This window comes from Cinclus cinclus, chromosome 2 (genome assembly GCF_963662255.1).
Source record: "Cinclus cinclus chromosome 2, bCinCin1.1, whole genome shotgun sequence".
Taxonomy (NCBI): domain Eukaryota; kingdom Metazoa; phylum Chordata; class Aves; order Passeriformes; family Cinclidae; genus Cinclus; species Cinclus cinclus.
Genome location: NC_085047.1, coordinates 53,733,920 through 53,746,695, shown reverse-complemented (window position 1 = coordinate 53,746,695; position 12,776 = coordinate 53,733,920). Strand labels below are relative to the sequence as shown.

General features: G+C 41.9%; 1 protein-coding gene across 1 annotated transcript; it reads left to right on the top strand.

Annotated features, from left to right (window-relative positions):
• Positions 1 to 3,546: 3,546 nt before the first annotated feature.
• Positions 3,547 to 12,097, top strand: STOML3 (stomatin like 3). The gene is made up of 7 exons (XM_062514923.1): positions 3,547 to 3,622; positions 6,378 to 6,481; positions 7,103 to 7,175; positions 8,407 to 8,489; positions 10,189 to 10,392; positions 11,363 to 11,497; positions 11,897 to 12,097. The coding sequence occupies exons 1-7, from the start codon at positions 3,571 to 3,573 to the stop codon at positions 12,095 to 12,097; spliced, it is 852 nt and encodes a 283-aa protein (XP_062370907.1). The 5' UTR covers positions 3,547 to 3,570.
• The last annotated feature ends 679 nt before the right edge of the window (positions 12,098 to 12,776 follow it).

The following is a 12,776-nucleotide window of genomic DNA, read 5'->3' as shown; positions in this document are numbered from 1 at the left end:
CATCAGTGTTAGGCAAGTAAATAGGTTAAGAAGTGTTCAGCTGTAAAGTTCTTATGTCTGGAATGGGCTCTCTGGTTCTTACTGAATCTTACTGATTCTTACTAAATCGTACTGAGCTGGGTTTTGTAAATGGACTTCTCCAGTGGTTAGGATTAAAATTCAGTTTTTAAAATATTTCTCCTGATGTAAAATTGTTTTTAATTAATTTTTTTTCCTCTTCAGGAATAAAGTGTGTTCTGCATTGCAGCAAACTGCTGTGACTCAGCCTTGGAATTTCTGAAGGGAGTGATTTGTCCTGAGCTCTTTCATGCTTACTTGAGCGCCGTTTTTAGACAGCCAAGGAAGTGTCTTCTCCTGAGTCAAACGACCTTAAAGTGAGCCTATGCCGGGAAAGTGCTCTTGCTGCATTACTTTAATTCTGGACTAACTGATTTTTTTCACTGTTCAAGTTGCCTGTTACTGCTCTGTGTGTACTGACAGACTGCAAAGATGTGGTATAGTGAAGTGTTCCTTGAAATAAAACCCTTTTTTGCAACAACTAAGAACATACAAGGATTGTGTTTGCAAACAAGTTTCAATGTTTCTTTCAAGTGCTTTAATTGTAGGTGCAGTGAATAGGAGAGAAACAGCATTTTTCTGTCCTTTTCCTCTGGTTTGCAAATGAGTGTTGGGAGTTTCCATGGGCCTGAAAGGAAATTTGCCATGGTATGAATGTTCTGACTTGCGAAATGCCTTCCTTTCTGAATTGATAGAGGAGCAATACCTTTGACTCTCTCATATTTACTCTAGTGGCTAAAGGGGAGGCTTCAGTCATCTCCAGATCTTCAGCTGTGGAAAGCCGATGCCATTTTAATGAGGAGGACCAGCAAGATGGGGTTGTTCCTACAAGGACAGTACTGTTAATCTGCTCTGTCCTGTCCTGTCTCCTTGATTTTGACCTGGGGTAAAGGAATGCCAAGCCTGAAGCAAGTAGGAGGAACTCGGGGTCGTGAAAAGACTGAGAAATCTATAGGGACTGGCCAAAGCCCAGTGCATGGGCAGGAAAGTAGTATGGGCCTAAGAAGGTCAAAAAATGACAAACCTACAGCTTCGCAAATCTCACGTGGGGGTTGCCTGACAATTCTTTTTTGTACTTTTGGGATTGGCACTGTTTACAGATGGCTGTGGATTAAGTCTCTACAAGTGGATGATGAGGTAAGCTGGAGAAAGTGGATGTTGTAGAGACCTTGTAAAGGACTGGTGCCTTTTGTAAATGTAGCAGTTGGTGCAGAGGAATGGTGGAGAATGATATGCTGTCAGGTAAGGACCTGATAGGTCAGGTGTGATCAGAGCCCTCATGCTGCTTTTGGAATAGAAGTTGAAGGTTTATCTATATCACAAATATGAAACTCAGCAGAAATAGCTGAACTGCAAGCAGCCCAAACCATGGTTGTCTGATGTTGCTTCTAAGTCAGTAAGTTCTGCTGAAGCAGCTTTGAGCTTAGTCTTTGTGGCTGTGCCCTGTGTCACAGGAGTGCACCAGGCTGTTCAGCACCAGTGAATTTGCAGCTTGTAACCTGCTTTGCCCCAGAGCTCTCATGTGTTTAAACCTGAGTGTTCTGTAGTACTCTGGGACATGAGTTATCCACATGCCCCAGGGATGAAGCATTAAGATTGCCCTGACTTTGATTTCAAAATTTTGAAAAGGGAATAAAAGTGCAGCTTAAGTTAAAATGAAAAGATCTAATAGAGTGATGTTCCTGAACACAAATAAAAAACACCATCTGCTTTACTCACTTGTATTTACAGTCACCTCAGGGAGTTGTAAATAAACAGGGAGCAATTATGTCTGTTAACTTCTAGTATGTGTTGCTCATTTATCTGATGGTATGAACAGCTGTTTAAATTGTGGCATTCAAATGGTTCAGAATTAAGCTATTTTCAATAAATTTGGTTTGCTCTAAAATGAAAAAAAAAAAAAAAGTTGGGATAGTTTTGCATATGTTTTTGCTTTTGAAATAATTAAACCACAATTCTCTTGTCGCCATTCACACATTCTATGCTGATAGTAAGCATCTGTCCTGAAGAGGTGTGATCATACAGCTCAGTGTTTAGAAATCAAATAATGAAGAAAATGCTACAAATGGCCTAAAATGAATATTGTCACATGTTTGGGAGCATATTGCAATAAGCATGTCAATCCTGATTTTTCAAACTGTGCTTATGACTTTCAGTGGGATTTAAAATGTCAGTTCAGGGATGTAGTCTCCTCTCTGAGACTGAAAAAGGATTCTCTGGGGAACAATCAGCTTTGAATGACTGATCTGGGGTCAGGGTGATTGATGGCAGGGAGGAAGTCTTGGGTGAAGTGAAGCTGGAGCCAGATCTTCACAGACATTCTAGATAGCAGGTGCCCACAAAAAACAGCCCTGTAATTAATGCAGCTATATGTCAAACTCATAAATTACATATTAAAAAAAAAAACACCTCTCATATTTTATTCAAATAAGCAACGACCTTGTCCTTTGAGATGGTTCCCCTCTGCTGCTACAGTCTTTAGAAATGGCTTTGTCTGAAATGTGCTTAGTTTGATTGTCAAAATATTTTGTGAAAAATACTCTTACTTGGGGGACCATTTTAAGGCTTGGGTGCTGGAATGCTTCTGCTGTGGTTTTGAGGTTATCCAGCTCAACAGGGCTCAACCTGTACTGATGGACAGTGTGAAGAAGGGTGTGGTGAGCTATTCTACACAGTCTGGAGACCTCACCTGGAGTTTTCTTTATTTATTATGCTGGTGTTTGCGATCTGGTCAGTAGCTGAGCCCCAAAACAGCAGAGGAACAGCACAGAATCTATGCATTCTGATTTTATAGCATCATAGGTTGGGAAAGACCTCTTAAGATCAAGAACAACCATTACCCAGCACTGCAAAGTCCACCACTAAACCACATCCTTAAATGCCACATCCTACATGTTCTTGAAATGCCACCAGGTAGGGGGACTCCACCCCTTCCCTGGGTAGCCTGTTCCAGTGTTTGGCAACTCTTTCTGTGAAGTAAGTCTTTCCTCATATTTAATCTAAGCCTCCCCTGGCACAACATAGGCCATTTATTCTTATACTGTTCCTTGTTTCTTGATAGAAGAGACCAATCCTCACTTTGCTACAACCTCTTTCAGGCAGGTGTAGAGAGTGTTGAGATCTCCCCTGAGCCTCATGTTCTTCAGGCTCTACCTCAGCTGCTCCTCACAGGACTTACTTTATCTTCCTGTCTTGTTTGTGGGTTTTTTCATCTCTGGTTATGGATTGACAGAAATAATTTCCAGTTTATATTTTGTGGGGCCTAAGACCAGCTGGGCCAAGAGCACCCCAGACAGAGGCAGCCACAGAATACCATCCAATTCCATCAGAGACACAAGGCTTGCTGTTTGTAAACATCCTCTCCTCACCAGGGTAACTAACTCCCAGAAGACTCTTGTACAGGGGATTTCTCCTCTCATCTTGCCTCCCTCTTCAGCATTTTGCACAAGCCCTGCAGTTTCAAGGTACGCTGCTGTCTCATCTGTGAGGGGATCAGAGCTTCCCTCCAAGGGGATGGATCCCCAGAGAGAGAGACCCAAGAAAATGAACACAGAACATCTAATTGGTAAGCCTTGTTTTGCGTGTGAGAGTGGGTTTTTTCTCAATAATACTAAAAAGGAGCAAAACTAACCAAACAAAAAAGAGTACATTTGATCTGTATTTGATATCCTATGTAGACTGAAGGTGAAAACTCAATCTGCCACTGTGGGAGACACAGCAAGTTGCCTTATGCTGCCCTACCAGGATGCATCAGCATCTACCTTTTGCCAACATGGCCCCATGGATGAAAAAGAATGATTCATCTATCAATACATTTCTGTATAGAGGGATGGGCTGGGGAGAGGAAAATAGGATCTAGTTAGGGAAGACAGAAGAATTTTTCCACACCTAGTAGAAAGCAGGAAGGTAAATGGTGGTTAAAGAACCTGAGTCTACTCTACCTTTTGTTGCTGTAGGAGACTTAGGAGATTTTTGTCCACACCAAATTTTTAATTTGTTTTCCAAGTGTGAAACCCACATCAGGAGTTTGTTTACCAACTGTGTTTATGATGAGTGTATCAAGAAAAAATGAAGTGAATCTTATTCCAGCACCCTGGAGTTTTTCCACAACTTCTGAGTAATGAGCTCTCATATTTTGTGGTGCATTGCAGCTCCTGGTTTGCTCTGGACTAATAAGTCAAGAGATGGTGGTGGTTATGACTATTATAATCCATATACAGGGATGGCAAACCCAGGTCAATGACACATGGGGTTGTGACTAGTTCTTTACTGTTGTTTTTTTAATGGAGTCTTTCATTTGTTGTGTGGTTAAATGGTTTGAAACTTTGGGGTAATTGGGGAAGATCTGTGGTGTTTTGGGGGAGCTAGGAGTTTTATTCAAAGGCATATTTTCATTTCATATTTTCTCCTTTTCTAATTGCAACCTACATTATTAGCTGGCATCAGGAACTCTAGAATAGTTCTTGTGAAGAAGGATTCAATTGTACTTTGTCAAGTTTTGGATGCTTGTTTTTTGCCCATGGTGGTTAGGGGTGATATCTTGACCCTTTGCTCTTATCAGCAGCTTGAGTATCAATCTGCTGAGTGCTCACATTTTTTTTCCATCTATTCCCCCTGTCTGTGGATTTTGTCATTCCTACCAGGCACCTTCGCAGTGGGCTCAGGTGGGATGATGGTAGATGATGCTACAAACCAAAATTGCTTTTGAGCCAAAATTGTCACTGGAAAAAAAAAAATCTTCAGGCATTTTCTGTAAACTGCTCATTTATGTGAAATTAGGAGAGAGAGTAAAAATGTTGAGTTCTGCTGAACAAAACATCCCTTTGTGATTTATTTGCTCAGATTTCAGGTTAAGAATTATGAATGATGTCTATTCCGGGACTTTCCTTGATCTCTTTCCAATGATTAGAAGACACTTGACTGCTGGTACTTTATGTACCTGTTGTAGCCTAACACACCACTAGTATAATGTAAAGTACACTGTGTGGAGAACAGATAGCAGTGAAAGGGTTTAATATTTTCACACTAAATCCTAATAATCCTGTTTTTATACACATGGCCTTAAGGCCAGCACAGCAATTTCTTCAGGGAAGTTCCTCTAATCAATTTTACCACTGATTGCAAAGTGCCTGATGATACCTCATAAAACAGCCAGGGATTTACAATTGCTGTTTTTTGGGAAGGGTGAGGAGGAAAACTGGGCTCTTGGTGCACCACTTCTGTGCCCAGCTCTCTGGGACACCTGAACCTTGACTCTTCTGAATGCAAATGTGTTTACATGTGAGTAATTTCATCTGCATCAGGGGCCTCGGAAGCAGAATGGGCAAAGCTGTGAGCAGAGTGGGGGTGGGGAAGCTGGATGTAAGAGCCAGGTGTGCAGGCAACACTGCAGCAGGCAGAGGGACCCGGCCATGCCCAAAGGATCCAGCCATGCACGGGCACCCAGCGATGCACAGGGGCTTCAGGGGGACTGTGCTGTGTCCCTTCCTTCCTGGGGAAGAGAATGTTGCTGGGAATGTTCTGACAAACCTGCCAATCCTTCTCTGCTGGTCTGCTGGCTTGTGACTTACAGATCAGGGAGACTGATTGAGGGTCGTGACATGCTGGGGTTTTTTTCTGACACAGTATAAATTGAATTGTTTCCTATATAATATTTCTGTCTTTACGTGATTTTTATTTGCTATCAGAAATTTCCCGTGCTGCCCTACACCTTTGAAATAACTTACCTTACTACTGCCTTCCCTTCAGGCACTAAAATAATGAAATTAATTTTATATTTGTTTTATTTCATTAGAATGAAATCTTGGGATGAGATGAACTTAAAATACTGAGACAAACTGCTTAAAATGCATGGACATGTGTTTTGACAAGCAGTAGTTTTGAAGTTTACGGTCCAGTGTATGGACTGGCCCATCAATATTCCTCAAAATATTCATTAAAGAAAGCAGGAGTTCCCCTCATTTACCTTGTTACCTGTTTCACACAAACAAAACCCTTTGCCCCACCCAACAGTTTCATACTCATGGTTACTCCACCCATTCATTTATTTCTCCTTCACAGCCCCCAGCTTTGGTATTATCTTCCATTTTCCTCCCTTTTCCTGTTGCAAAATGTGTTTTATGAACCTTTTTAAACTTTCTGTTCAGAAGGCCCATTAAGTTGAATGTTTGATTAGGTCCTTTATGGCTTTGAGCAATGGGGGGAAGGAAGAGAAGTTATTTTCTATGGACTTTGTAGTCCCATATGATTGCACTGAGCTAGATATAGATCCCTGGGATAAAACCTAAAATTTGCATTCATTGCTCTTCTTCCTTATATAGCTGACAGGCAGGATGGAATTGGTGTCTGTGGCTGGATCCTGGTTTCCCTTTCGTTCCTCCTGGTGCTTATTACCTTTCCTGTTTCCATCTGGACCTGTATTAAGGTAAGTTAGCAGGATCTGAGGCACATGAAGAATGTTCTATTATCATTGCTGTTAATTTTTTGCTGGTTTAGGTAGGATAAGGGCAATGCACATTCACATTTTGGGAGTCATAACGGTTTGTTGAAAAGATGTACTCTGGAAACTTGATGCACACAGGTTCTTTCACAAATGTTCTGTGTTGCCACAACTTCTTCATTTAATTTCTTCCAGTCTCAACATTCATCATCAGTTAAACTTCTAGTTAAACATCAGTTGAATACCAGGCCTTCAGTAGTCATGATGCACTAAGTGAAGTAGTAGATTAGCTGAGGTGAGAGCCCTTTGCCTACAACTCCTCTGAGTGTGTTGCTGATGTTGAGAGAGCTCTGGGTGTCATTTTTTAGATCACTGTTATTTATTTTTTTTCATTTGGGATCTGTTTTGTAACCTGTTTCCAAGGGCAGGGGTTGAGTTTTTCCAGCAAATCATGAATCAAGTAGAAAATGTGAAGAAAATTATTTGCAGCTTTGTTCCTTCCTATATTATTTGTACTTCACATTTAATATGGGTGCCAAAGATTAAGGGGCCAGGGAGTGAGAATAGAATTAGTTGTAAAATTCTAAATTTAAAATATTTTCCTAGGTTGTCAGAGAATATGAACGTGCTGTTGTATTTCGTCTGGGACATATACTGTCTAAGAAAGCAAAGGGACCAGGTGAATACATGCAGTTTTACTCTATTAAAGTCCTCTGGGTTTGTTTATGTTATTACATTGCACTCAGACCACATAGAGAATTGCAGAGGTTCCATGAAATCCTTCTTCACAGCATAGAGGGAAACGAGGAGGTCCCCTCTACTGCAGATCCTTTACCTGCAGACTGTTTACTTTTCTGAAAAGAGGATACAGCCACCCTCCTGTCATAGCACAGAAATTTGAGTAACTTGAAACCAGGTATGACTTTGCTGCTGGGTAATTTGGACAAGAGAAGGATGAGTTCATGCTGCAGACACTGGCAGGGGCCTGCAGGGAGGTTTAAATGCAGTGTTCAGGTCTGCCATGGTCTTCTTTGAGCGACTGTGGCCTCTCTCCCTGCTCCTCACTGCCAACACAGCTTGTTGCTGCCAGCTCCATAGCTGTTCTCTGCTCTGAAAATGGTAAATGTGTCAGGGCAGGGACACTCAGCAACTACACTGAGTCTGCTGCAAACCCCTAGGACCAGCTTACAAATCACAAACCAAACCCAGCTACAGGAGGAGTTTGCATTGGCGGGGTTACCACCTCTGGGCAATGAAATGGGCAACCTGGAAGTTGAAATAACAGGAAAAATCGTTTTCAGGTACTGTCCTTCCTCTTGAATAGTAGTCACGTGGTCCAAATTGCAGCTAGGCCAGGGCCAGGATTCTTCTGTGTGGCTCTGGGTACAAAGAAAATGTGCTAAGATTACAACAGAAGATTAGAAGTTTTGTCCAGTCTCCCTCTCCAGTGAAGGATTTCACTCCTTCACGGGATTTGTCACATCTTTGTCACATGAAAATGTTCATGTGGTGCAGGAATCTGGACCTGGGTGATGTCTTTTATGAGGACACATACTGAACCATACATGGATTGTGATTTAAAAAGGGAAAATTAAAGGCATGGGAAGGAATTTCTGCCAAAAGTTGGTGGCAGATTTCAGACAAGAGCTTCAAGCTGCCCATTTACAGACCAGAGTCCTAGGTCATTAAGCTCTAATACATTCACCTTATTTGGAGATACTTGCACTTCCCTCTGTTATTTGAAAATGTAAAACACCACTGTTGTCATGTCTTGTAAGCAGAAAGGACAGCTGCAGTGATAAGGCAGGGTGTTATTCCCCATCCTGTGGGTTATTTTCTGTGTTTATTTTCTCTAGCATACCTGGACTTCAGTTTCAGAGGTGTTTCATCTAATAATTTTTATTTTTCAGGAATGATCCTTGTCCTTCCATGTACAGATACATTTGTCAAGGTTGATCTTAGGATGGTTACCTGTAAGATTCCTCCACAAGAGGTAACTTCTCTAGTGGCCATCTAAGACAGGAACAAAAGATGTAGCAGATTCATGGCACAATCAAAAACAATGAACATGTTTTGTAATTTTACTACACTGAGCTACCATATGGAATTTATCTTCTGGATTTCAAACTGCTTACAAAACAACTTCTTGCCCAAAGAAGTTATGAGTTCCCCATCCCTGGAAGTGTTCAAAGCCAGGTTGGAGGGGGCTCTGAGCAACCCAGTCTAGGGGAAGGTGTGCCTGCCCATGGGAGGGGAGTTGGAACTTTAAGGTCCCTTGCGACCCAAACCATTCTATGATTCTCCTAATGAAAATCTGAAGATGCATCATTGCAGGTCAAGCTGGTGTTCAGAACTGTGATTTCAAGAATAAGGGAAGGGAGTTACAAGTGTAAATGAGAGACAGGGAGGACAAGAGAGGAATGGGCTACGAAATTCCCAGCTGTAAAATAATGTCCTAATAAAATTGGATCTGACATGGAGCTCACCATTCAAAAGAGCCTTCTACATGTGTCTGAAAAGGCAAATTACCCATGGATAACAAATTCCATTAAATTAACAGCAATTAGCAGACAAGCTTCCACAAAACTCAGGTCCAAGCAGGAACTGATGGAGGAAGAAAGATACATCCAAGCAGGGTACATCTTCAGGCATTTTATTGGCAAATTTTGACTGAAAAATTTAAACTGAAGAATCAGTTATTGAACAATCCAGTTCTGATTAAGTTTTGTTTCCATGTGACCTCAGCCCCATTGCATAAAAATTCTTCTGCTTATGGAATTGGCACTGCTGTTCCCTTCTTTAAACATAAAGCAGAAGGAGAAGAGGCAGTTCCAAGACCCTTTGGGCCCTCAGAATTTCCTGCTGTGTTCCCCAGGAGTTATTTTTTTTTTTTTTTGCTATTATCTTCCTGTAAACAGAAAGAACCTTTTCTCAAAGTACAGGGTGCAAGGGGGTGTGGTGTGAAATGAAAAATATCTCTCCCAAAATGTGAGGCTGGAAGGAAGCAACAAAACAAATTCTGGTTGCAGAATTTGTGTTGTATAAGGCTTAACAGCTTTTGGCCAGACTTCTGCAGCAGTTGGCAGGGTTTTTGTGAAGCATACACTTACAGGCAAAAGATGCTGAGGAGGGAATTGATAGTGGAGCATCATCAGTTTTCCACTGAGGCCAGCTGCCTTCTGAGGCACAGGGAACTTGTCTGGCAAAAGATGACAACTCTTCTATGAATGCTTAAATATTTCTTTCAGCTTCTTCTCACAGTTTCTCGCACTTTTTATTTTTGTTTTAATTTGTTGGTGTTTCTTACAAATACATTGTTTAGGGTAATTAGCACAGATCTTCCAAGCTGCATGAAATATATAAACTCATTAATGGACCTTTCTACAAGAAAGGAAGAAGATAGCTGTCATTTATTATTGCAAAAGAAATTAGTTCAAAGTATGAGATTCACTTACTACTGAAGCAGTCATTTAAAGTGTATGTAAAGCTCTTTACCCCAGTTTAAACTTTGCTGATGCTGGACAGCTTTCTTGAAGTAATTTCTTGGGGGAATGACAAAGAAATCAAAAGAAATTCTTTGAATTATCAATGCCTTTTGCTCACTAAGTGTTAAAAAAAAGAGAGTTCCCCCTTCCTAGGCAAAAGATGTGGTGTTGGATCTTTCTGTGACTGTGTGCATTTCTCAAATGCAGATTCTCACAAGAGATGCTGTTACTGCCCAGGTGGACGGGGTAGTGTGCTACAGGATCCACAGAGCTGTCAGTGCTGTTGCCAATGTCACTGATGTCCACTCTGCGACCTTGCTTCTGGCACAGACAACCCTGAGAAACGTTCTGGGTACACAGAACTTGGCTCAGATGCTGGCAGGTCGTGAGGAGATTGCACACAGTATCCAGGTAAATCTGGCACTCAAAATTCACAAGCACAGAGATGTCTTCTGGGGAGTAGCAAATTAGAAATAATATTTCATTCTTCAACAAGGAAAACAAAATCTTCCTTTATGGTTTCTTTTCAATTATACATCTCATTGCTTAGAGTAAGAAAGAGCTATTCTAAAGGTATTTCCCCAGGCTCTTCTAGCAGAGTTATCTCTATCAAAAAGCAATTGAAATTCTGAAATTACCCAGTGACTAAAAAGTCGGCTTAGCCCTTGCACAGAGGCAGCTGCAAACATAAAGAGGTCTGCTGCTCATGGGAAGCTGTCTTGAGCAGACCCTTGATTGAGGCAAGACTTGCATTTCTGGTCATTACAACTAAGAGTGCAAAACAGAGTTGTTGTATGCTTCAAAATGCCATCTTTCTTCTTTTTTTATTTGGCAGACAAGGAAGGAGTAGAGGAAAAATCCAACACCTGATTTACTATTTTTGGTCAGAGACAAGGCATAGTCAGACCAAAGAGAAACTGTACCCTCTGCAGCCAGGAGAGTGGCCATGGGCAGAGACAGGGTCTTGGTGGTAGTGTGGATTGCAGGAGTGCCCAGGAGCCAGAGCACAGATGAGTTTGCCAGTGCTGCAGTGCTGTCTTGTGTCCCACCCATAGTGTACTTTTACCTTGTTGTGCTGTTTAAGGAAGTTGTTGTAGTATTTCTTTGTAAAAGGGAGAAATTTAGTAAGTGCCCGCCTGTGGAAAGGATGGGGCTCATAATTTACGAAGCAGGAGAGAAGTCACACAGGAGACACTGGTGTTGACCAGCAAGTATTTCATGAGTCTGTGGTACCCACACATCATGCTGGGCACTGGTGCCCCTGGAGTGTCCCTGTTTCTACTGTGAAGGTGTGCCCTGTCCTTCTGTCCAAGCAGAGTACACCACATGGCTTTCTCTCTGCTAACACTGTGCTCTTCCTGGCGTGTTGTTTGTCCCCAAGGCTACCCTCGACAGTGCCACGGAGCAGTGGGGAGTCAAAGTGGCCCATGTGGAGGTCAAAGACATCCGCATCCCCATGGCCATGCAGAGGGCAATGGCAGCTGAAGCAGAGGCTGCTCGAGAGACAAAAGCAAAGGTGAGACCCATGACAGTGTCCACCTCCAGGCTTTCATTTCCTTGTCATAGAGCCACAGAATTGTTTAGGATGGACAAGACCTCTCAGATCACCAAGTCCAACCCTTAAACCCCATACTACCAAGTCCACCACTAAACCATGTCCCTGAGCACATCTCATACCTTTTAAATGACCACCAGGGTTAGGGACTCCGCTACTTCCCTGGGCATCCTCTTCCAATGCTTGACAACTTAATTTTTTCCCTAATATCCAATGTGAACCTCCGCTGGGGCAACTTAAAGGGCTCTTGTCCTATGGTTTCAGGAATCCAAGCTAGTTTCTTTTCTTCTCATTATAAAGCTGGATTTACACCACTATGGGCAGCATTTCCATGCTATTTCCATTTCTGTTCCTTTGCAGGTTGTGGCAGCTGAAGGAGAAATGAATGCTTCCAAAGCTCTCCAGCAGGCCTCCCTGGTGCTGACCAAGTCTCCAGCAGCTCTGCCACTGCGTTACCTGCAAACTTTAACAGCTGTGGCAGCACAGAATAATTCCACCATTGTCTTCCCTCTCCCGATAAATCTGTTTGGGAGTTTGGGGAAGAAAAGTACAGGGGCATAGAGACTGCTCTATGCTAGCTCCTAGGCCAGAGATATTTAAAGGTTTTCCTAGGAAGCAAGGAAGTCCCAATTGGCAGAGTTAAAGTAGAAGCATGTTTGGTTCTTCTGTCCCCAAAATAAGAGTAAAATAAGTTTAATAATCACAAAGAGCTCCCACATTGAGACTGCATTTGCAATGTTCGGACACTAAGCAATTCCAGCTTAGACTCACTTGCAAGTAAAATGGAAGAAAATATGTAAAATGTATGCTAGACTTAATATAAAATTTTAATGATGCTTTCACTACACTTCACAGAGTCTTGGGTGTTGCAATTATTTGGTGATTTGTCTGCTAGGCAAGAATCTCTGAGCTGTTGATGTACTCCACACAGCAGAAAGGTCAGACATTGGTATTTAACTCAAGTCCCATGGAGTGAAAAGGAAGGATCTGGCTCTTAACCTTAGAGGTTATTTTTTCATAAATATTGGCAGAATTACGGGATAATGGGTATGTCAGTGGAACAGCCTATTCATATTCTATTAAAAGAAATTAGTGCTTGCTTTACTGACCTCAGCTCCATTTTGCCATATTACTGACATTTATATAAGCTGTGTAATAAAGAGAATGCATGACCAGGCATTACAATCACATTGCATTAATGTGAAAGTTGGGGCGAACCTCGAGGTCCTCTGACAATTTA